Below are 26,239 nucleotides of genomic sequence, written 5' to 3' on the forward strand. Positions count from 1 at the left end.
TAGGTGGATGGGGGTGTGGAGCTTCACTGGGGGAGATGGCAATGAGAAGAGAGTTGATAAGAACGGATTGATGTGGAGGTGATCAATTGCTTGCTAAGGTGGTTTCAGCATATGTAGTGAAAGCTGAAGAATGACTAGGTATATGGGTGCATTATGATGGAGGTGGAAGTGCATTATGATGGAGGTGGAAGAGAGGAAAATAAGACCACAATGAATGTGATGGTAGGTGACATGGAGAGCTCTGTAAATTAATCACATTCTTCTCATGACCATGTTAAAAAAGGAATTGTTTTTTGTTTTTTCAATTTTAACATTCTGATTAGAGTGTCATGTAATCCATCTTTAGTTTTTTTATTTGTGCTATATTTGTTGCATATTTTATTTTGAAAGATTTAACATGTCTTAATTGCAATTAAGAACCAGCATTAAGAAACGGCACTAAACAACTTAAGAACATTACTTCATTATGCTTCATTAATTCATTAGCAATTGTGCAGAAATTATTTCATAAATGAAGTAATAGATATGATTTAATATTCCCTGAAATGTTTAAAATGTGTAACTAGGGGAACCTGATGAAAGCACCCTAAATAACAGTGTGGAACTATTAACCAAATAATTTCAGTGAGGTAAAAGATAAAAGGAATACCAGTTGTGTTTATATATATATATATATATATATAATAAATAAAAATGTCACGAGTGAAGCCCAGGTAAGAGGGAAAACTGAAAAAAGAAAAACACAAGTACCGTATTTTTTGCACCATTAGATACACCTAGGTTTAGAGGAGGAAAACAAGAAAAAAAATATTCTGAACCAAATGGTGTACTAATATGTTTAATAAAATTATAGCAGAATAATATTTCAACCATGTAAATTCAACAGCGGTATTAAGAAACATCATCACTGTCATTAACAAATAAGGAGAGACTTTAAGGTTCAAGCACTCTTGTAGTTTTATGGAAACCCCAAGAACTCCTCATCACTAGTGTCAGAATTTTTGAAGCTCAGTTGCTCACAATCACTTTGCAGGAGCACGTACCTATCATCACGCGGCATAACCTGTCCAAAGCCACCAGGGGACAAAGCACGTTTGGACCAATGCTCCCTGAAGTTATAATCGCCAGTCTAGTCCCATCTAGATTTGTAATGCCACAAAGCCCTTCATCTCGTGTTTTGTTGTGGGTTTCCAGTTTGAAAAACGAGAATGCGGTGCAAGCATAGCCCTCGATTCAAAAAATTGCTCTGTATACCTGTTTGTCTTGTCTGACAGTAGCTGAAAGGCAGCTTCAGGAAAGAACAGCCTGAAGTAGTCCAGCGGCTGGTATTCTGTTGAGTCCAACAGCAAGCCATACTGTTTTGTGTAGTCCAGTAGCCAGTTTGGCTCCCACGGATCAATGTCTAGGTATTTCACCCACACGAACCTTGGCATAGGTGCATCGGCTGCACGAATTTGCTCAGCTGGGGCGTCATTGGCTGGTGTCCCGATCAGCTGATGCCAGTTCCTCACTTTCTTGTTCGATCTCCCGATCACTCTCAACAAAATCAGATTCCGACTCGGTGATAATGTGCAAAACATCGTCTGCTGAGTATTTTGTTTTCTGCACTCGCTTCGCTCCCTCGTGAGATGTTGATGCCATCTTGCCTTTGATTACATTTGTTTACATTTCGCAACTCACGCACATGCAAGGATTAGATACCGAGTCAATGAGTCTAACATTCCTCAAAGCACAGAGGGAATGCCTATAACGTAACAGTGAGTTTTGTCGCCCTCTACCCCTGGATGTCGACTTTTGTCAGGTAATACACATCATGGTCTGTGACGCAATATTTGCTCCATAAGATGCACAGACATTTCCAACCTTCTTTTTGGGGAAAAAAAGTGTGTCTAATGGTGCGAAAAATACAGTAGCTCTAATTTTTGTATTATATATCTCGTTTTGAGCTGGTGATATTTCAAGTCTGTTTCCCGTGAGTGCTGCAGTTGCAGAAATATGGAAACAATTCTACATTGGACTTTTTTTGATAATAAAATTGGCCAGTTCAAAGTATATGTAACATGAAATGCGAAAGATTGGATATAGGGAAATTTAAGAATCTTGCTACCTCTACCATTCAAATGAAAGGATTTTACTATAATATTAAACTAAACTAATTCTGACAGGAACGGACCATTCAGGCCAACAAAGCTTATAAATCCTAACTTCAACATCAAGTTGAGATTTGAAGGTCCCTAAAGTCCTACTGCCTATCATGCTACTTGGGTAATTTATTCATTAAGTATATAGCTCTGTGCAGAAATCATAAAATCAATAAATTAAGCTGAAGACTTTGCATTTGATATTCGGAATGATTTCTGATTTTTATGTTTCCAAGAGAAAGTTTTGTGTGTTAATTTCAGCTTTCTTTTAGACCTGGGTTTTGAGTGACTGAAGTTTGGTCATTTGCTTCAAAAGGCCATATAAGAGGATGCAGATCATATAAGAGGTTGCAAGATTGATGTATAATTTACTACATTACATGTAATTTTTATTTTTTCGCATTCTCTAGGTGAGTGTTGTGCCGATGTAATGGAAGTTGCTAAAGAAGCAAGGAAAAGGAACCTTGGCCCTCTTCATCCTACATTTAATTTGGTAAAGATTCTGCGGAATGGTCTTTACCGCAACCTACCTGATGATGCTCATGTATTGGCTACGGGACGTCTCTGCATTTCTCTTACAAGAGTATCTGATGGTGAGAATGTACTTGTGTCAGAATTCAACTCCAAAGAGGAACTCATTCAGGTGTGTGATAAGAATATCATTTAGAACTGTTTATGACTTGTTTGCTCCATGCAGTGTCACAGTGGTTACAATCTCCTAATTGGAGGCTTATTTGTGTCTTTTATATAGCATTGTGCTATGCCAACCAATAACCTGAAGAGTGGTATAACATGTCTTTAGTTCCACAAGGTTAATGGCTTCGTTATTATGTATTTATATCTGCACAAAGGGTAGGTCTGTGACATAAATTAAGTGTTACACAGGTAAAAACAAAATTAAAGTAGGCAGAAGGTGAGTAAGTCAATAATGGATCATAGTTCAGTATTTAAGTATTTAGAATTGTGTAAATGATAGTAGGAAACCTATCATATGATGGTGGTTTTGCTCCCTGTAACAATTTAGTAACGCTAAACTCCTAGGTAAAATGCATTTTGGTAAAGCAATTATGACAGGTACAGTAGTTCACCTGACAATGTGCAGTGACAAGCAGCAATAATGATTACCATAGCACACTTTTGATAGCTTTATATGAGGAAGGGAACTTTTGGCAGAGAGTGCATTTTTGAATTGCACGTACTCTGAATGCAACTTTGTAGTAGAAAACTATCTCAGACAAATTTGCCCATTCATTTTCGACCCCACTTGATCTTGATCAGTGTCACAAAGGTCTGAGTCTTTCCAAGCAAGATCAGGTGCAAAAGCAGCAACCAACCTGACAGGAAGCCAGAATGAAATACATATATAAAATACAGAAAGCTATTTACCTTAGAAATTTCTATTTTGAAACTCAATTTTTGGCATTTTAACAGTATGTGAAGTCTCCACCCTTGTCTTGGTTATAACCGGGCTTGACAAAGCCATGTGGTGTTGGAGTTTGTGACAGTTTTGCTAAACCAATTGATACTGAGAAATAATAAAATATCCAGACAAGTTCTGTCTACATGCTAATAGTACAGTTTGGCAAAGTATCTGGGTGGGGGTTTGGGGAAGAATTATTTCCTATTCCTGAATGGTTTTATAGTTTATATTGATTAAACCTGACCTCAGCTTTAAGAATTATAGTTTTTTGTTATGTCTGTGTTTGATGGTACTACTATATTAAGAACCGATTTCATTATTGCTAAAATCTAAAGATACCTATTGCAAAGCACTTAGGACGGTGGTGAAGTTAGCTCGGAATACTAGTAGTGCACAGCTCCCTGTGGGACCAAGGCATATTGTATAAAACCCATACTGCCGTAGAAAGGCTAACAACATTATTAAAGACCTTGAACAGCCTTTTCTCAATCCTCCTTTCTGGCAAGGAGAATAGGACCATGAGCACTCATACCACCCTTTTTTATCTTCTTATTATAAAGATGCTCAGAAACCACTAACGCAGATAAATGTGTTAACATTTTTTATATCTGCTGCCTACTGTATTTAATGTATGGTTATATTTGATTGATGTTTTCATGCTGCATCCAATAGCCTGTGGGTGATACACAGGTAAAAATTGCATTGGACCATGCACACAAGTCAAATTGTGAACATTAAGTTATTTTGAAACCAAATATCTGTAAAATGCCAAATATTCAATAGCAAGGGAATGCATAGCTGTGGTCCATTGTGTTGCATCATTAACAACTGGCATTCTTTGCAACAGACCTTTAACTGTAGAAACTTTGTTTTAGAATTTTTTTTTTTTTTTTTTTGAAAGCCTTAGCCATTCTTCCCTGCACAAGGGAAATGGTTATTGTTTAGCCTTTATCAACAGGTTATTGGAAAGTGGGGGAAAAAAGGTAAAGGGGAAGATTCCTGTATCCATTTACTGAATCTACTTAATCCAGTTTTTAGGGTTTTGGGGAACTGAAAATGTTAGCTTAAATTGTACCATATGCACTTTGGTCCTGTGTGAATTGCGGCAAGTTTGGAGTTTAGAAAGATTTTGTGTTATAGTCGTGGGAGGCTGTGATAAAGAAACTGGATACATTTTGGTGAAGGGATTTTACATTTTCCACAAAACCATAGCTAGCCAAAAGCTGCTAGTCTGGACCTATAGCAGTGAGTTTTCTGAGTTGATCAGAGTAAATATTATCCAATCATAGAAAAATATGAATGTACAAGTTGTCGCTAATGATCTGCTGGTCTGTTATCAATTAATTATTGTAGTAAGATACTGAAGTATCAGATGTTGGATTTTTTTGTTAATTTTCATTATTGTGTTGATTTCAGATTTTTATTTCTTTTTAATTGCCTTATGCTGATATTTGCTTTGTAAGGCACTCTACAAATTACAGAAAAACACTATTCATAAAACGGTAATTATAGACCCCTTAAGCTTCACTTAGCAGTTCCAAGTCTAACACCTTTTTAATGGTGCCTTAAAATGTTTTGTTAAGGTTGAAATCCCTGTATTTCTAATCCCTATCTCTGCTTTACCCTTCAATGAAACATCTTGGTTGACACCACCACCAGCAGCACTATCCTAAACTTTTGAAACTAGAAAGACTTTGAACTAGATTAGTGTTAAAACATGTTTATCATATTGATTTAAGTACACCGCAAAATACATTACAATAAAATGTTATATAAAAGTACAGCATTAATAAAATACAGTAGGCTAATTTCCATCATATCTGATAGTGTATAAAGCCTCTATAGTACAGTATCAGTTAATTCTTTTCCCCTATAGTACAGTATCAGTTAATTCTTTTCCCCTTTACTGTGCGATTTATTTAATTTCAGGAACTTGCCTACACAATTTTTCTCCCCATTGCAATTTGCATACTTTTGTGAAATTAGACATATTTTTTTTCATTCTGGTTAACCTGAGAATTTGTAATTTCTTCTAAGACAGATGGCTTGATGCCATAGTGCAATTTGATCACCTTTAAAATTTACATTGTTATTCTCTTGCTTATTCTGGAATGACTGTTTAATAAATAGAATACTGAGTACAATTAAAGTTAAGTCCACAAATAAGGTCTTGGTTCACACAGAAGTCCAAAGTTGAGAGTTCTGCAAAGTGATGAATTGTGGAGTGAGCTTTTCTAATCTCAGCAGAGAACTCATAAACAAAAAAAATCTAAAAGTTAATATCTGGGTGGACTTTGTAACAGCTGAGTACTACAATTTTGTAAATGATGTTTTTCAGACTGAATTAAAACTGAAAGAATATGAGTTACACATAGGTTTTTCCAGTGACTATTAAGGGTGCAGAAGCGAACTCTGTTGACCTATCTGGAAATATTTTTCTACCATGTAAGTCCTAAGGAAATTAGTGATTCCATGCAAGTGTGGTTTTGAAAAATAGGTGACTAGCATGGTAGAGATCCTTTTTAGTAGTGAAGGATTGAGCTCCGCTTATTCTGGTCAGGTTTTCATTTAACTCCCTTCCTGGATTTATACATCATGGTTTTTATACTAAAAAAATAATTTCACTTATAAAATGAAGCGTCAGTTGGTAAGTAAAATGTGGCATTGTATTTGTAAGTCCAGCTGTCTGTTGTTGTGCCTTCTAGACAATCTTTTATTGTTTCATGTATGGGTTTATAGTAGTTTTTGCTTGGTATGTGCTATGTGACTGAATATTGGGTAGTATACTATACTGTGTTGCCTCCCAGGATATTTTAATGCTAGCATAAAGGAAAAGAATAAACTGTCAATTTGGTTTTGGACAGCAATCTCTCATGAAATGCAGAATCTGGTCAACATTCAACCTTGTTTGCCAGCTTCTCCATTTGTAAACTGACAGCAAAAACTGACTTTACCAGCTTTTTACAGAGCTGTTGCTTCTAGTGGCTAATGCATTATACTGTAAAACACAAAGGCTGAATTTTAATTTCTCACCAGACTCCATAAGTAACCCTGAGCAAATTGTTTCACCGAACAGTGTGCCTTAAGGTGGAAATGTTGAATCTTTTCATTTCTGCACTTAATAAATTTCTTACAGGCAGTGTTCATTAATGAAATTTTCCGGAATAAAACAATTGCAGTTTTAATATGTGTATTAATTCATTTTCAAAAATTATTTTATTATTAATAAGTACTTTTTGTTAACTTCACATGAATTGCAACATATCTCTTCATATCATTACTTCATAATGTGAGCACTGCACCGGAAACTGCAAAATAAATGATCTTATATGAAATATGTTTTTGTGCAGATTTGTATGCATTTCTTGGATATATGGGTTGCAGTTACGGGTAACCCTCCTATACCTTATGTACCATAGCCACCCTTCAGTCTTCCTAACCCACATATCCAGTGCATGGTTAGAAGCAGCTGGAGCCTATCCCAGCAGTCCTAAGGTACAAGGCAGGAACAATCACTGAACATGGAGCCAGTCAATCATAGTTATGTACAGTGTAAAGTTCTTAATTACTGAAAAATTGCTTGAACTTAAATTTAAAATTAATCATAGTCAAAGTATATTTTTTGCATGTATTCATTAGAGGCAGTTGCTGCAATCACAATTCTTTTATGAACTGAGTGTCATTGGAGTCTTTGTAATAAACTGAGAACATGCTAGTTAGGATAGGATTGTGTGTAGGACAACAAACTGTTTTACAAAAAAATAATCAAACTGGATGGCTAATGTCCCTATTTTTTTTTCTGGACCCCAGCTGTCCTCTGGTAGTATTGTGTTTGAGAGAGACAAATTAAAACTAACATCCCATATAATCTACATAAAGATAATTAAACTGTGTATTCCATCTTTGATCCCTAGCCTTCGTGGAAGAGCAGTTTATCTTAATGGTTGGTCTTTAATTAGAGACTTTTGATTTCTGTACAAAAATGTAAATTCACAGTCCATGACATCATCTGTATGGCATTAAATTGGGTAAAACCCTAGTGTTGAATCAATAAGAAAAAATAGAACACTCTACACAAAGGAGTACACTTTTATTATCTCCCTTTATGTAGCTATTTAGTGAATTTGTTCAAATGGGAGGGGGTACCTTGTTATGCTATGAGGAAGTTGTGTTAGTTAGTGTATATTGTACATTAAAATAGCTGTTCCGGTGCATTTTAAAGTAGAATTCTTGGTGTTGGTGCATTTAATTCTCAGGCATATGTATGATCTAAATATGTTTTCTCTTTATAGGCACTAATCTGCAGTTCATTTGTCCCAATATACTGTGGACTAATTCCTCCATCATTTCGTGGTGTGGTAAGTGTGACCTAAAAAAATCTACAAAGGAATTTATTGTTGAATTGAATTAGGACTTCCAAGAATAATTCCCTTGGTTTTTATCGGCTTGTGGTCCCTCCTGCTGAGCAAGGCAATGACTATCTCAAAGCTGTTCTCGGTGGTGGTCACTTGGGGTCTGGTCCTGTGGAGAAAGTCTTAACTATTTAAAACCTGCCTGGTGATTATCAAGCCAACTGAGGATTTACTACTTTCTTCCTAGCACTACTTATACTATATTCCAAGAGCAAACAAATGTAAGCTTCAGTATACAGTAATCCCTCCTCCATCGCGGGGGTTGCGTTCCAGAGCCACCCGCGAAATAAGAAAATCCGCGAAGTAGAAACCATATGTTTATATGGTTATTTTTATATTGTCATGCTTGGGTCACAGATTTGCGCAGAAACACAGGAGGTTGTAGAGAGACAGGAACGTTATTCAAACACTGCAAACAAACATTTGTCTCTTTTTCAAAAGTTTAAACTGTGCTCCATGACAAGACAGAGATGACAGTTCCGTCTCACAATTAAAAGAATGCAAACATATCTTCCTCTTCAAAGGAGTGCGTGTCAGGAGCACAGAATGTCACATAGAGAAAACAATCTCTAGCAAACAAATCAATAGGGCTGTTTGGCTTTTAAGTATGCGAAGCACCGCGGCACAAAGCTGTTGAAGGCGGCAGCTCACACCCCCTCCGTCAGGAGCAGGGAGAGAGAGAGATAGAGAGAGACAGAGTTTGTTTTTCAGTCAAAAATCAATACGTGCCCTTCGAGCTTTTAAGTATGCGAAGCACCGTGCAGCATGTCGTTTCAGGAAGCAGCTGCACAAAAGATAGCAACGTGAAGATAATCTTTCAGGATTTTAAGGCGAGCGTCTGTATCGTCTAGGTGTGCGAACAGCCCCCCTGCTCAATCCCCATACGTCAGGATCAGAGAAAGTCAGCGCAAGAGAGAGAAAGAGAAAAGTAAGCAATCTAGCTTCTGAGCCATCTGCCAATAGCGTCCCTTGTATGAAATCAACTGGGCAAACCAACTGAGGAAGCATGTACCAGAAATTAAAAGACCCATTGTCCACAGAAATCCGCGAACCAGCAAAAAATCCGCGATATATATTTAAATATGCTTACATGTAAAATCCGCGATGGAGTGAAGCCGCGAAAGGCGAAGCGCGATATAGCGAGTGATCACTGTATATATAATTTGGGGGGCGTGGGGGGGGGGGACTTCTGTATAATGCATGCAAGTTTACATTGCTAATTTAATCTAATTTCTGCTGTACAGCAGTAAAGAAATAAAAAACATAAAATGCTGGATTAGAAAAGATGATAGGTTAAATAAAAAACTAAATTTCTGTGGTTGTCAGTTATTCACAGATAAAATCAGCCACATATTCTCATTATTTTCAGCAAAGCACATACACGTACTGTAAATGGAGAATAATTTAGTGCAGATTCAAATGACCCTTGGGTTTCTACCAGGCTTTTTACGTGTATTTCCTTTACTTTGTAGCACATGTGTTCTTGTCCTCTATTCACTGCTGCCCATTTAGGAAACTGACATATTGCATGACAGTATTTACCCACATATGGGAAACATGAATACAGAGTTCTTATTTAACGTGCACTACTCTGTCCCTAAAGATGTCTTAAACCGCAATGACTTTTTATAACACAATTTTTCTGATAGGTTTTGCAGTGGCCCCAGTTCCCTCAGAACTAGGTTTTTTTGTCTCATAGCCTAATGTGAACCAACACACACATCCTGTTTTAAATTGCGCACAACTTCCTCTAGCTTGGATCTACACTTTTTAAAATAGGCATCAGAAGGTAAACTGCTCAAGTGTAAGAATAACAATTGGGTTGCCTTTTAGTGTATATCATACAGTACATCTTGAAACAAATGGCTAAAAGGAAAGCACATCAGTATTTTGAAAAATTGTCAGGTACACAATGAACATGAGAGGTTCTTGACTCTTCATCTGTGTACTGGTAGCTTGGTTCAGTGAAAATGTCCAAAGACTGGATGGCTTGATGAATTCCATCAAGACCATACTCTGATGTTAAACCATTTTGATAGTTATACAACCAGCTAGAGATTCAATAGCAGCACTTTAACATCTTTTGTTTTCTTTTAAATATTGTTTACAAGTCCAATAAATGATACAATGGCTTTAAGTTCCAATACATCCCTGGCTATATAAGATTTTTTGCTCAACCTTCAATTCTTATCTTGTTTTGTAGCACATCACACCTGCCTAGTGTCTGGCTCCCATCTGCTGTCTGGGAGCCCTTGATCCCGTCACTGTCGGTAATGTTACCGATGAGCTAAGCAGTGAGGCAGCAACATAGCAAGGGGATGGTACAATAGTGCAAAAGTGCTTTTATTTAAAATCCAACAAAACAAAAACGGTGTTCAAAATAAAGTGCAGTGCATTCAAAAATCTTCTTTAAATAAATAATCCATAAAACACACGTGAAGGTTTAAAAATCAATTAAATAGAACAAAATAATAATCCTTTAAAAGACGATGAGGTTGAAACGTTGGAAGCAATCTCTACTAAACACAAAGCCCGGTGTGTTCGTCTTACTAGTGACTCTCCTGCTTCTCCCTATTCAGGCTTTGCAGCATGGGGAGCCACTCTACCTGCAGCTGACCTTCTTTCCACTTCAAAACAAGTCTGGAGGCCTCCCGATCCTGGCTTTGGTCGTGCACTCATCCCAGACCGGGACTTAGCTTCTCTCCAACGGCCAGGACTCTCACGCTGGAGATTATCTGCCCAAGTCTCTCGACTTTGTCACCCCCCTCGCTAGTCACTCCCACTCCTCTCAAAATGCTCAGCGGGAGCGACTACAATCAACTGCCCTAGGTGTTAGATAAACACCTCGCTAGGGCCCACAGTCCAGCTGCACTCAAGCCTGCTCTTGCTCGTTCGCTCAATCTCCTTCGCTCTCTCTTTCTCTGACACTGGCTTTCTCCTCACTTCCTTCCAGCACCCTCCATCTTTCTCTTTCCATTAATTTTTTTCCCATTCATCTCCCCCTCTAGCTGACTCGTGCTTCTATATATCGAGAGGGCATGGCAGCTGTGGCAAATTAGCAGCCCCAGGAACAATCACGGATGTGGGCAGTCTCTCACCTGTGCACTTAGGTGAGAAACGCCCACATCGCAAATCGCCCCGAGAACTGCTGCAGCCACAACCACCACGCCCCCTCGCTAAGCCGCGAGTGCAGTGATTATTTATTTAAAACTGGGCTTTGCTGAGAGCTGTGGACCCACCATACCACAGACTGGGACATTGTTATTAGAGTGGTTCTACACTGCTATTGATATGATAAAAAGATACAATTTTAGTGTAGACTTTCAGCATAAAATTGAGGGTATTTATACATTAAAAAAATAGATGAATAGTGCACATCAATTTCAGCGCTTGAAAACTGGCTGCTTACCTGCTATTTGGCTGGATATGTATTATTAAAAATTCCAACAGATGATTCGAAGTGTGGTATTTTCATTTGAAACCTGTTGGTAATGTCATTTAAAATGAGGACCAAAGAGGGTTGTCAATGTACCAAGAAAAGCAGGCCATCTGGAAGCTGAAAAAAATATGAATAACAAACTTTTTACGTTTGTTAAAATCAACTATATGGTATAGTATTGTAAAGAAAACACATTGTTAAGCTCCAGAATACCAAATGACCATGTAGTCCAAGGAAGACTACTGCAGTGGATGAGAGAATCCTTTTACCTGTACAGAAAAAAAATCTTTCAACTATCAGGATGTAGGTGTAGGTGTAGTTGTATCCAAGATGCACGAGAAGACTGCACAAGCATAAATTCAGTGGGTTCACCACAAGATCCAGACCATTTATGTAAACCTTAAGAACAGAAATTCCAGGTTACAGTTTTCTAAGACACCAAATAACTTTTGCAGGTTTATAAAAATGTCTTATAGACAGAGGAGATGAAGATTGATGGAAGAAGAAAGAAGAGGATGGTTCTAGGAATTCCACTTCCTTTATGAAACCGGGTAGATGCAGTGCTAAAAGCAACCAGATTTCTGAGATGTAGAGAGAGACATTTTATCTGCTAGGATTCAACAGATCATGTCAAAACTCATTGGACAACACTTTACACGGCAGCAGGATAATGAAACAACAAACCATATTTCTAAGACAAGCAAAGAGTTCTTCAAAGCCTAAATGGCTGAGTCAATCAACTCACCATAATCTGATACAGCATGCATTTCACTTGCTGTAGACAAGACAACTAGCAACAAACCCCCCAAACAGGCAGGAACTGAAGATGGCAGTACAGACCTGACAGATCACAATGGAAGTGACCCAACGCCTGGTGAGGTCTATGGGAGCAGGACTTAAAGCAGTCACTGACTGCAAAGGATTTGCAACCAAGTGTTAAATATGACAATTTTATTTAAGGTAATTTTAATTTGTTCAGTTACTTCCGGTTCCTTAAAGGGGGGTTGAGGAGCAAATACATACAAGGTGTGATCAAAAAGTACAGTGAATGTTGATGCAGAGCACCATCCAAGAGCAATGCAAAACAATTCAATGCAGGTTCTGACATGTCCATCCTAGAGCCTAGTTTGTGTCAAGTTTCAACTTGTTTGATACTGTCATTCGTTTGTGAGCCACTGTTGAGTTCAATTGTGTTTTTCAAGTTTGTTGTTAATGCGTTGTTCAATATCCATTATTAACATGAAATGTTGTTTCAAATTGCAAAAAGCTCAGGAAACCCATCAGATGTTAAAATCGGTTTATGGTGACACTGCACCGACAATTAAGATTGTTTACAACTGGTTTGATCGATTTCGTAATGGATCTGACTTGGTAGAAGACGAGAAAAGATCATGACGTCCTTCAACATCAATAACCGAGGAAAATATTGAAATGGTTTCATTCTTCATCATGACAACGCGACTTTTCACACATCCCTTCTAGTACGACAATTTATGTCGAATAGAAACATTATGCTGTGTCCGCATCCACCTCGTTCGCCGGATCTGCCACCGTGTGACTTCTGGCTGTTCCCTAAATTGAAAAGGACCATGAAAGGCAAACGATTTCAATCCATTGATGACATCCAGGCAGCCACAACAGCCCAACTAAAGACACTCTCGAAAGAAAACTTCCAGAACTGCTTCGCAAAGTGGCAGGAGTGTTGGGATAAGTGCATTCGAAGTGGAGGAGATTATTTTGAGAGTGACTAGTAAGTTGTTAGTCTTTTACTGCAATAAACATGTTTTTTTTTTTTTTTTTTTTTAAAACCTTCACTGTATTTTTTGATCACACCTTGTATAAGAAGGGCTGCAGTTCTTGAACCATTCAACAGTTTATGTAAATACCCTTGACGGGCAACACTAAAATCCCTTATCCTTTGTTTTATTTCAATACCAGTATATTTGAGTAGCGAGTCACACTAAGTTGTTTCCCAGTCCACATACTTGACTACTGCCCTATATATTAATAGAATTTTTAACTGTTTGAATACTCAAAGTAACTTCATAAATAATTTATGCAAATGCATCAATGTTAATCAGACAAATACGGTTACTGACCTGCTGCCTCTGTTCATAACACAGGTTCTTTAAAGGTTTTGCAGTATTATTTAAAGAAATCCACTTGATATTTGAGTTCTTTTCCACTTTCTTCTAATAATTAAAGACTTTTTCAACACTAGACTGAGAATTACTGATTGTGACGAGATTGTATTTTAGACTAAGTTGTTTAAGTTGTGGAATACACAGTGTTGCCAGCTCTTGTTAAAGTAAAGCATGCTGATTTCCTAAATTAAGTATTGCCCGCTCTGTTACCTTTTGCTAGGTAAAGATGGTTTGAAATGCATACATGTTTTTTGTAGACTATACATTGGAAATTGATGCTCACATTTTGGTTTGTGTGTTTTATTTTGTCCCAGGTTCTTAAATATTGGCATTGTTGCATTCTATGCTTGCATGGGATTCCTGTGTTTTGCATAGGTTTTCCTTTTTAGAATGTGACACTGAAAATTGGGATAAATACACAACTAAAAGCCAAGTGTATATTTGCACCGAAGTCCTATCCAGGACTTGTTTTTGTTTAGCCCTTAGTTTTCACTGCGATAGGTTTTACTGAATATTATTTTTGAAAAGGATAGAGAAAGTAGATGTCTAACTTATCCATATATTTACACTTTTTCTTGCTAAAACACATACACTTTTAATACATTTTCTTTAATTTCAATTGGGATGTCAAACCTGAAAATGGAATGACTACTTTACAGAAGTTGTAATGTAATTTTGCATCATTGTAGTTTATCGTCACTACTACAACAGCAATTGCTTGTGCCAGCCAATTAAGAGTTTCAGATTAACTTATTAAAATACATTGTTGAATTATGAAACTGGAGTACCTAAAAACCAATGTGAGCATGCAGAGAAACTGCAAACTACATGCAAGGAATGGACTGGGATTTGAAACCAGATCCCTTAAAACAGTAGAGCTGGCCTTTATGCAATCCTAAATTAGAAAATTTTAATAAAAAACCAAGGGACTCTACTAGTACAAATTTGCTTCTAGATATTTATTAGGGAAATCCGGAATGCATAAATATCCAATTTAAGTTACATTTCAGTGTGATCCTTTTGAAGAATTAACAGGGCTTTACTGTAATGATGCATTTAGTTGAAGGTACTTTTCAGTGCCTACCCTTTGTTTGTAGGAAATTTTGTGCTAATGAGGGTTATCTACATGGTGCAGTCAGTCTTCACCTGTCAAAACAAGTTCAAGAATGTGATTTTTAGAACCTCTAACTAAAAGAATATTTACTTCCTGGCTTTGTAGATTATCCCTAATACTGTTGTATCTTTACAGGTTTACTGAGCTGCTGCTTATAATGTTATTTTTTCCCCATAAACTAAGTACAGTAGTTGGTTTATATTAGAAATACTGTTTCTTTAAGTGAACTGGAACATGCATCTGGCCAAATGTCATGTCAAGTACACACTGTAAAGACAATGTTGTGGCATTCTCGCTTATCTTTTAATCCAATATGTAGAAGGATGTCTTAAGAATGTTTTTCGCATCTTAATTGTCTTGGATTGACTAAATAGTGAATTAGCGTTAATGAGATAAGCCACCTCAAATAGTGTTTTGTTGCTATGGGATTTAAGAGTATTGAGTCCTTAATGTTCTTCATTTCAACTTTTTGTGTGGGTTTTTTCTTTTCTCTCCATATCTTTACAGTTCAAACATTGGGGCTGGCCTAGCAACTCTCTCAGGATAGATACACTGACAATCTAGAATAGAGATTGAACTAGCAAAATTTTTAGTTTACAATGCATTGTCAAACTCGATGGGAACATTAACAACTGTAATATATAATAACATTTTAATACAAACTTAACTCTGTTCAGAGCAGCTGAGACTGAAGCCTATTATTGCAGTATCAGACACAAGGTAAGAACCAGGGATCTTATGCATAACGCTGTATGAAGAATTCACACTAAACATGGCGTATAAAGAAAAGTAGAAATGTGCATACGCACAAAAAAATTCAGATGCATAAATCTGTGCAGAAGCCAACTCCCACGTTCTTCCGCTCCATAAATCCTGGTCAGCGTGAAAAGTAACACTCATGCACGCGTCTGTCGCTCCACCCAGACTCCTCCCAGAATTATGTCTTTTTGAATATGCAAATCAGTATAAATAGCCCCTTATGTTTTGCGTTCTATGAAAAGACAATGGGGAAAAAGAAGACTTTCAGCTAATACCAAGTAGAGGCAAGGAAAAACATACTATTTGTTGGTTTAAGTAGTGATATAAACAACAAAAGGAAGTTGATCGAGTGACAGAGTGGTGGAGAAACTCAAGTTCAAGTTCAGAAAGTGCCCGAAATAAATAAGAAGTGGTCAGATATCAAAGTAGCTGTGAGTGTCATATGGAAGCGTATTACGGTACAGAGAAAAGAAAAACTGGGATACAGTGAGAAAAAACGTAGAAATTTCCACTTTAATCACATAGTTTATTTTGCCATTAAAGCAGAACGTCCTAAACTTCATCTTAAATTCGTTGTAATTTAACAGTTTCTCAAATCCCATCGTAACTAAAGTAGCACGTTAAATGTTTCGTATTCTGTGTACTCTTACATGTGTGAATCAGTACGTGCTTCTTAAATGGGCTTTCTCTTACGCCGACAGGACACGGAATACATTACATTCATGATGATATCATTTTAATGAGGATAGAAATTAAAGCATGTATAAAATATTGAGGCGTAGTGGTAGCAACAAGCAGGCACCCCTTCCAGAGATTGTTCCTGCCTCCCGCAAGATGCTTGTTGCCCTGTGCACAATTCTACTTTTTAAAAATAATTTATTGCAGCAGTATTGTCTTTTTCAAATGTACTAACCCCCGATTCCTGTCCTTCCTTTTCTTTCTCCAAATAACCAATCGCCACACAATCGGATCTTTAATAAATTTCATCTGTAAGCTTAGAATGCTGATTCTTCAAAACTTTTAAGGAACATTGAAATATCTTCGTAGTACATGTTTGTTTATTTTATCCATCTGTCCATCCAGGGTCACAGCAAGCATACAGCGCGAGGCAGGAACAATCCCTGAATGGGGCGCCAGCTCATTGCTGACGCTGCGCCACTGAATCCTCGCTTATTTAATCATTGACAATATATATCATTGAAATTAAGTTAACAATGTATATAATGTAATATATACAGTATACTTTAATGCATTTCATCTTTAAAATGATATCAAGAGCTCCACGAAGATAGCGCCTGGAAATCTAAATCGACTTAGAAGGCAGTCGTCATCATCTGTAAATATGCGCTCTCAACTGAATTGAATTCCTTTATTGTTATTGTATGGTACAAAGAGATTCAATATGCAAATCCTCCATAAACTTATTTTCCTATAAAATGATAAAACAACAGGATAAACAGTGAAAAATATACAAACAGTTCTACCAGGAGCACTTGATGGACTGATTAGAGTGCATTTATAGCTCTTGGGATGAAACCGCGAGGTCCATACAGGAAAGGCTCTGAAGCTTTTGCCAAATGGAAGAAGTTCAAATAGACTGTGTGCATGGCTGAGGCAGCGTGTGCTAGATGCTGTACCCCGATATTTCTCTCCACTCTTGACATAATCTGCCATAGAGCTTTCAGATCAGCTGCTGTAGAGCTGTGATTACACTCCGATACACTGGGTTAGTGGTGCACTGATAGTAAGAACGTTAAAATGGCTATGGTATTTGGAATAGTTTGGCCATTCGGTACACCATTATATAGTTGCAGGTTGATTACAATCGGATGCCTTGAACTAAAAAATGATATGCGGTTAATTTCAGGGTATTTGATAAAGCCGCATCAGGGATGTGAATCAAATAAAGGGGTACCACACAGGAACAGTAGCACTGCTTTGACACTGGGTGCTGCCAGTTTGCAAAACTGAGCCGAAAACTTGTGTACACTATGGTTTGAGCTCACATGAGAATGTGCGTGGTTTTACGCCGTTTAGTTTTTATACATCGCGATGTGAGCATGGAAACGGGTGTACGCACCGTTTATACATGAGGCACTTGCTCTTGATGGGGTGTCAGTCCATCCCAAGGCCTACTTATACCTACACATAAATACAGGGACAATTTAGTGAGTGGGTTTCAGTTAGAAGTGGGATTCCAGGAAGAAAGACATGGTAAAATGTTAAAATGAGTCAATGGACAATAAAAGTAATTTGCCATCAGTATAAAAAAGTAAGACTTTGTCAATCATTGCCATGCACCAAAGCAGCAGTTACATGTCCCAACTTAATTTAAAATAAAGGGTTAATCAGTATATTATTCAGTTTTAAACTCTTTAAAAAGTTAGCTTCAGGCAGAGGCTAATTGTTATTACCTCTATATAATGCACAGTTTGGAGACCAACATCTTTCTATTTTTTACAATTAGGATTTAGTGTATGCACTACATGGTTTACCAGGCTGTTAAATGCTGTATGAGTAGTGTAGCGATGATGAGCTGTGAGAAAATCTATACAAGAGAATTTGTCTGCCCACTCCATGGTCTGATATGCCTAACCCAGGTGTAGAAAAAGCTAGTGATTCTTGTAAATAGCCATGGTATTTAGGTTTGCAAGGTCCCCAGCAGACGTTAGCGATGGGCTCACTATTTTCAGTATACAGCTCTAGCAGGCAAATTTGCTTGGCTTTAATCATGTGGTTTTTATGCTTAGTAGGGCTGCTTCTTTTGTTGAGGATGAAGACATGTCTTACCATGGACAGGTTTGATAGTTAACTGTGACAATAAAAGACACTGGCACATCTTTTGTTTTTTTCTTCATTAATTCACAAATAGAGGAAAAGGATGTAATCCTGAAAGTGGTTGCTTTGTGCCCCAGAAATATTAACAGAGAAACAAAGGCATGTTTGGGGATTTTTTTTTTTCTCCCTAATAGTTTTCCTTCATATAACAAAATAAAGTATGTTGTATTTCATTGCAATTGTCCTAATGTGTAACTAACCAGATAACCCAAAGCCCAACAAGCTTCCCATTTAATATTTTCAGCTTGGGTGGTAAAAGTGCCACAAGTATTTTTGAAATTACCTTCTAGTATTTCTTGGTCTGGGGCCATAAAAACAACTTTATCTTATGTGAACTTTGCCTTGCAGCAGATCTGCCGAGTCTCTAAAATCGCATAAATAAGTGATAGGAAATTCTGACCCTTACCTTGATGACACTGATGCCTTCACTTTAAGTTTTTTTTTTTTTCTTTTTCATTTTTGTGACTGCTCTTCACAGATCTTGACTTTGCTGACGATGCTGTAATTTTCGTGGAGTCAATGGAGGCTCTGATCGGGGCACTCAAGAGACTGAGCGAGGAGTCTGAGTGCCTGGGCTTGTGAGTGTCCTGGATAAAAACCAAGATCCAGGCTTTTAATGACCTCTTGGGCACAGCCGTCAGCAGTGTCTGTTTGCGGAGAGAGTGTCGACCTTGTTGAGAAGTTTACTTACCTTGGCAGTGACATTCATGTCTCTGGTGACTCTTCCTATGAAGTCAGTAGATGGATTGGGAGAGTATGGGGGGGTCATGAGGTCGCTGGAAAGGGGTGTGTGGCACTCCCGATATCTATGCAAAAGGACGAAGGGCCAAGTCTTTTGAGTCCTGGTGCTCCTGTCTTGCTATATGGTTGCGAGACATGCACGCTATCCAGTGACCTGAGACGAAGACTGGACTCCTTTGGTACTGTGTCTCTCCAGAAAATCCTTGGGTACTGTTGGTTTGACTTTGTGTCGAATGAGCGGTTACTCATGGAGTCCCGAATGAGGCACATTACCTGCATTGTGAAGGAGCATCAGTTACGGCACTATGGCCATGTGGCTCGTTTCCCCGAGGGTGATCCAGCTCGTAAGATCCTCATTGTTGGGGACCCGAGTGGCTGGACCAGGCCAATGTGTCGCCCACGTAACACCTGACTGCGGCAGATAGATGGTCATTTCTGGGGGGTGGGACTGCACTGCGTGTCTGCCTGGGGGGTTGCCAACTGGGATCCCGAGTTGTTTCGTCATGTAGTGGGTGTGGCAATGCACTGTACCAGTGCATGCTCTCCAACTTGACTTGACTCCTTTAATCCCAGGGCTATCAAATATCATACTTTGAGCACCACTGTATGTTGTACTGCTGTTGCGTGTAATACGTTTTTTTTTTTTCCTTTGTTTTTCAGCAGAGTTTTAAAATTTTTTTTTATTTTAAACATTTTATGAAAATTGGTCCGCTCTATTGCTAAAGCACTGAGAACACATCAGATGTACTTCAAAAGATTCACATGCTGAAAGAATTGATGATTTGTAAATAAAGTACACACATTGCAACCTGCCTGTTAATACACTACACAATATCACTTTAAGCATCCTGTGGAATTACTTGATCCATCTGCAAAACTTAAGTTTAAAGTAAATTTAAGTAATTTCAGTATTTATATATCTTTCATGTGATCTCCTGTACAAAGTAGTACAAGAGTACAACTTTTTGCTTGATTTTAATTGGATTAATCACTTTCCAACCCTACTGTTCACTTACAAACGAAGTATACTATCCAGTTTGAACAAAGGCTGGTTTTATAATCCTGGATGGAGTTTTGGTTATATTTGCTGTTTTTTTGAACAGTGTAGTATCTTTTAAAGGTGGGTGGTCCTTCAAGAGTCCTAACACTTTCTGGTATTGCTGTTTTGTGCTTTACTAATACCCATCAATATTTAATACTACATGCCAAACACTATTTGCACATAATCCAGACTTTTCCTGCCAAAAGTGACACTTTTGATTCTTCTTCACCCTGGACCTTTGATGTACTATAGTACGTGTACCAAAACATCTATTTATCCCTCTCAATGAGAATTCGTCAAATTAACACAGTTGAATCTCTCTAATGTGTAGGAGGAATATTTCCTCCTCCATTATCAGACTCAAACTGAATGCAGCTACTTTGGCATACCACCTTCCCCCCTTAACCACCCTCAATCAGTGTTTCTGCTCTTTTTTTTTTTTTTTTTCCCTCTTTCCTCTGAAGTCAGGCAGGAGTTATCTTGTATAAGGTGCAAGATGGACAGAATTTAGACTTGGAGTCCTTTCCCTGCACATGGTTAAGCTTTGAAATGCATGCATTTTAGGATTGCAGAACAGAGTAACCTCTGTATGATTTCAAGGAGATTGCAGCCAGTAACACATGTGTCGTTACACTACGGTGAGTTTGTGAGAAGTGCCAGTACTGCATAAAAACATGAGCAATTTGCTGCACCACCTTAGCCGCAAACATGCTTTGGTGTACCATGAATGTATGGAACGAAGATTGGCACCCTCCATGTCCTCATGTAAAACTGAAAAAGCTAAAGGACACTCGAGTCGGACGCGTTTGCCGAAGGTACTGCCTACAACAAAAAAAGCAAGCGGTGGATCGAGAACCAACACCATTACAATCCATATAGCTAATGTGTCAGTGGACAGGGATTGTTAACATTAACAGAAAGTGTAGTTGGTTTACAAAAAATATTTACTATTTATTCCTTTTCTAAGACATGTTCAGTGCAATACAACTTTTGACCAGCACTTCTGGATATTTTACTAAGTCTAAATGCCTCTCTGGATGGTTGAAAATATGTTGTCAAAATTTTAGTTTAAGTTGTTTGCAAAATTTGTTCAATAAAAAGGTTCTATATTTTGACTGCAGCTGTCATGCAATGTGATTCCTTCTCTTCATTAGTGCCACCCCCTTGAAAACTATCACTTTATGGGGCCATGCAAACCTGTATTAATACGTGTGTGTGCACATTAAAATGTTTTTTTGTACAATTCTCATGACCGTGGAATAGGTTATTCTTAGCAAGTCTACTGCAGAAACTGCAGTGGAAAATGTGGTTAAACATCCACTCATGCAGAATTTTGGTCATACCGCCCAGCACTAGTTTGGAGGCTGTTGGTCATGAAGTCTTTTTTATTATTCAAGTGTCCTTCTTTTTAATCCTGCATATGCTGGGTTCATGTCCACATGTCTGTTTGATGGCATTTTCATGCCATGATTCAAAGCAGCTCTCTGGCACTTTTAGTATTAACCCTGAATTTTACTTACACTGTGTCCCATTTCAACATGTGTCTGGTTGAACTGCGTATATGTAAAACGCTTGCAACTTGCATACAAGAATATCACAATGCTGTCAGAAGGAAAGCCCCACGATCTCACATATATGCACATCCAAGTTCAACTGGACACATGTTTAATTGGGAATGGTGCAAGTAAACTTCAGGGCTAATACTAAAATGCCAGAGAGCTGGCTGAATCACATCAACAGATATTTGGATATGAAAACAGCATATGCAGGCTTAATAGACATTATTATGACACCTAGTAGGTTGTTGAAAGCTTAGGAATAAAACTATTTTACGATGCATGATTCATTTTCTCCCTTTGTGGATTACTAGCAAACCATATCACAGACCTACTCTTCCACTTAATACAGTATGCAGCCTTTAGTTGGTTGCTGTCACAGTGACAAACACAATACCCATTTTGTGGAGGAATAAAATTGAACAACTTCTTATACTTTTACCTAAATATGGTTGTAAATTTTTGCTTTGTAATATTCAGACAAAGTGACTGGCATGTTGGTGGGTAATACATATCAGGGATTATATATACTATTGTGAAATGTAAACTTGCTGTCTCTATAGATATAATTGAAAAGATACATTTCATGCTTTTGTATGTAAAATTAGTTAAAATAAAAATGTGCATATTAGAAAAGCATAAAATTTCAAGAAGGGATCTGGTTCAAGAACTTGCACAAGTGTCTTTGATTATTATTTTTTTATTGCAAATACTCCAGAAGCTCATTCTGTGCTGATAAAATTATAGGCAGGTGTTCTGGAAGTCTGGCACAGTGCCAGCTCTGTTTGGGAGGTTTTTTTTTTTTTTTTTAAAGAAACCAATACTTTTAATTTGCACTTTTTCAGTACATTCTTATCCTACTCTTAGTGTTTTTTTTTCCACCAAGTTAGATTTGTGGCTAGTCTTTATTAAGCCTGTCAGGTGAGGGGCAGATAACATTTTTATTGCAAGTTATTTTGTTATACTATATGATTATCAGTACCTTATTTTTTACTTGTTGTGTTTGCTTCCTTTCATGTTTTAAAAATGTGCCCACCTGTGTAAATGGGAACTACTAGGATAAAAGTTTAAAATATAAAATTCAAAACTGAACCTTAACTTTTTAAAAGTATGTATCATTCTCTTTAGTCTAGGCCTAGGCAGATATTTAAGGCAGGAGGCCATTTGGTTACTGCTGATGGCATGGAAGAAAGAGGATTGAAAAGTAACTATTGTAGTTGTATTCTGTGATGAACAACTAGTAATTACCAGTCAACCGGTTTGCATTTGAGATTAGGTTAAATCATGGTCTTGGTTAAATATCCATTCAGATGTTACAGTTGGTTGTTATTGATTGGTCTTGGCGATTTTCACAACATTTTGTTGCACACTAAAAAGCCTGGCTGTACTAAAGGACATGCCTTGATTGAACTTAGATTCTCCCATTAATACGACTTTACAGGGGTACTCTTCACATCTCCTCCCAATGCCTTCATCAATAGTTAAGATTCTGTACCCTAACTGCATCCTTAGTTTATGGTTAGTTACAAGTAATCAATCCATTGACCCATTTTAGTATCCATTTATTCCAGTTTTAGACGAATGAGAAGCTTGGGTATATTTCTGGCAAGAAACTAGTTCTCATATCTATATTTAACCACTTCAACCTCCAGTAGTTGAATCTGTCTACCATATAGCCTTAAGAAGACAAAAAAGGTGCATTTACTCTATTACAGCACAGCTAAAAATATCAGTAGTGGCTTCAGTAAGTTTTCATTTCATATAGTGACTTTCATAGAAAATATTGCACAGTGCTGATCAAATCAATTATCAGTAACCATTAAAAAAAAAAATTCAAATTATACATTGAGATATTTGGTTGATTAATCAAGAGTGAGTACAGCAAAACTCATTGTTTGGGTGAGCAAAGAGAAATAAAGGCCTGCAATGTCGGTTGAGAATATTTAAAAATATTACTATTTATCTCAGACAGGTAACAAGTGTGTTGATTTGTCTGTATTTAAGAAATGCTCCATAGTCCTAGGTTCAAATACTTTACCAGTTATTGCAGGTGTGGAGTTAAATTACATTTTTTTTTTCTTTTGTCTTTTAGCGTTATGTGGATGGTGGAATCAGCAATAACCTTCCTCAGTATGAACTGAAGAATACCATTACAATTTCTCCATTCTCTGGAGAAAGCGACATTTGTCCTAGAGATAACTCCACTAATTTCCATGAATTACGTGTGACGAACACAAGCATTCAGTTCAGCTTGGGGAATCTCTACAGGCTGACAAGGGCACTTTTTCCTCCCGAGCCCAAGGTATGCAATGATCATGCTTTTTGGTTTAAAATATGTAGCATCTGAGATAGGATCTTGCCCTCACTCAAACTTGTATCAAGAAAATTAAGAAAATAGTGGCATGTGTGTGTGTTTTAAAATGCTAATTCCATTAACAGCCATAAAGAGAGCATGTTGCTTTCCCCAGATGAGTTTGAGACTTGTGTGACCAAACCATCACCCAATATTATGGCATCAGTCAGTCTTTTTTTTTTTAATCCTTGTACAGGTAGTCCCCAGGTTACGGACATCCGACCTACAACTTACGAACGGGGCCGCAGCTGCGACGCATGCGCCTCAGTAACTGCCGCTCTGTCATCTTCGGCCTGGGGACACTGCAAACAGTGGCTGGAGGGGGGCGATTTCACTGCTCACGCAGTGTATTGTCCCTCAGGTGGTGGCAAGCGGTGACCTGTGGTCCATAGTCACAGGGGCCACAGCTATCGCTCGTGTGTAGGACAGAGGCTTGATGGGGCGGTTCGCTGCCTGCCCACTACGCCGCTGCAGCTACTGCTTCTGACTGGACGCAGGCTCGATGGAGTGGAGGGGGGCGTTTCATTGCCCGCCCATCACACATGGCTGCCCCATTCATTCTCAGTGGGCAGCTGGTAATGCTGCAAGCGGTGACCTGGTTGTGGCTGAACGGAGGCCATTGAGGGTGAACAGGTTGGCGGGGGGTAGCATTGTAGTGTGCACCGGGTGGCTGCCTGTTGAATGGGGGCGGTGGTGGGCGATTCACTACCCGCCTTTGGCCACACCGTGTTCGTTCTCGCTGGGCGGACGCTACAGGCAGCATACTGTAGTGGAGGTGACTGTGTGGTGGACGGGTGATGAACCGCCCCTCGCTGCCCCATTCATTCTCAATAGCAAGCCTGCTTGTATTGTTAAGCACATAGCTGGAAGTTGTCTCTTGTCAGTACATCAGACATGTTGACGATGGGTGCCATCCTGCTGTTATAGCGTGTACAGTGCTGTGCAGAAGAGCTCATCTTAACCTTTTGTCTTCACCCTTCAAGAATGTCTCTGAAACACAAATCTGATGCAAGTGCTGGTGATATAGTACGGAAGAGAAAAACCGTTACCATTGAAAATAAAGTAGAAATAATAAAAAGGTCAGAGAGAGGTGAAACTCCATCATTCATTGGCAGAGCACTTGGTTACAGTCAACAATAGCATTTATTAAAATAATGTACCTGTTTCGACTTACATAGAAATTCAACTTATGTACAAACCTACAGTCCCTATCTCGTACGTAACCCAGGGACTGCCTGTACTTCTTCTTCTTTTTTTTTTTTTTTTTTTCCTATTCTTCTATATAAAATTTACTTTATTAGGTTAAAGGAATGTTTTGTATACACCATCTATTAGAATGAAAAATGCAGTACACTTTATTAGTGTACTCTACAAAAATCTTGAAATTTAGCAAATCATGAATGTTGCCCTTCATGATCATCTCACGAATGGTGCCATTGGAATTGTGGACTGCAGTTCCACTCTGTATAAGATGACTCTTCTGCACATAGATTTTAAGCACTGGGCCAGCTAGTGTCTATAAAATTTAATTGCATGTGTTACAGTACATCTTTACTGATCATCTTGTGTAGGATTAATTATCACAGCTATAACTATTTCAGCAGCTATAGTTGTGTAATACCTGCAATACTTTCCTCCCTATAGGAGAGCCTATGTGTATTTTTTTTAAATTTAATTACTTATATTGTAATCATTCCAAACAAATAGATTAATTTTTACAAAAATCAACCCCCACCCCTGAGAGAATGGCCTAAGTAAAACTTAAAGCTAGTAAAAATAAGTAAATTGAGTTTAATACGCGGATAAAGATTAATGGAGAAGAAAAAGAAATGGGAAGAGAATCTGCTTCCTCAGTGCTTTAAGAGCTTAATCTAAAATGTTATTGATCCTGCCAGGTTTTGAAAAAGTTCTGCACAGATCCTCTAAGTGAGAATTTGATTTTTTCCAATTTCAATTAGTATAAAACATCAGTTACCCACTGACTTAAAAGAGAAGAGTTAGGATTCGTCCAGTTGAGCAAGATAAGTCTGCGTGCCAATAGTGCAGTAAAGGCAATTACAGTTTGTTTGTCCTTCTCCACTTTAAGCCCATCTGGAAGTACACCAAACACAGCTGTTAGTGGATTAGGAGGGATTGTGACACCAAGGCTGCCTGAAAGGTATTTAAAGGTTTTGGTCCAGAATGTTAATTTGGTGCAGGCCCAAAACATGTGACCCAGTGAGGCTGGAACTTGATTGCAGCGTTCACAGGTTGGATCTTGCCCTGGAAACATTTTGGACA

The 26,239-nt window shown here is 38.0% G+C and overlaps 1 protein-coding gene and 1 long non-coding RNA gene across 3 annotated transcripts in view; one reads left to right on the top strand and one right to left on the bottom strand.

Annotated features, from left to right (window-relative positions):
- Positions 1 to 26,239, bottom strand: part of LOC114663838 (uncharacterized) — a 76,770-nt gene that overhangs the window by 11,749 nt on the left and 38,782 nt on the right. Inside the window, exon 2 of the long non-coding RNA XR_007935334.1 lies at positions 11,383 to 11,529. This is a non-coding gene — a long non-coding RNA (uncharacterized LOC114663838). The remainder of the gene's footprint in view (positions 1 to 11,382; positions 11,530 to 26,239) is intronic.
- Positions 1 to 26,239, top strand: part of pnpla3 (patatin-like phospholipase domain containing 3) — a 50,948-nt gene that overhangs the window by 5,604 nt on the left and 19,105 nt on the right. The window contains exons 2-4 of one of the 2 annotated variants that reach the window (XM_028817749.2): positions 2,552 to 2,784; positions 7,854 to 7,919; positions 23,699 to 23,908. In XM_028817749.2, coding sequence (XP_028673582.1) covers positions 2,552 to 2,784; positions 7,854 to 7,919; positions 23,699 to 23,908 — 509 coding nt within the window. The remainder of the gene's footprint in view (positions 1 to 2,551; positions 2,785 to 7,853; positions 7,920 to 23,698; positions 23,909 to 26,239) is intronic. The other variant, XM_051929073.1, reaches the window with a different exon arrangement.

The sequence above is a fragment of the Erpetoichthys calabaricus genome, chromosome 1, assembly GCF_900747795.2.
Source record: "Erpetoichthys calabaricus chromosome 1, fErpCal1.3, whole genome shotgun sequence".
NCBI lineage: Eukaryota > Metazoa > Chordata > Cladistia > Polypteriformes > Polypteridae > Erpetoichthys > Erpetoichthys calabaricus.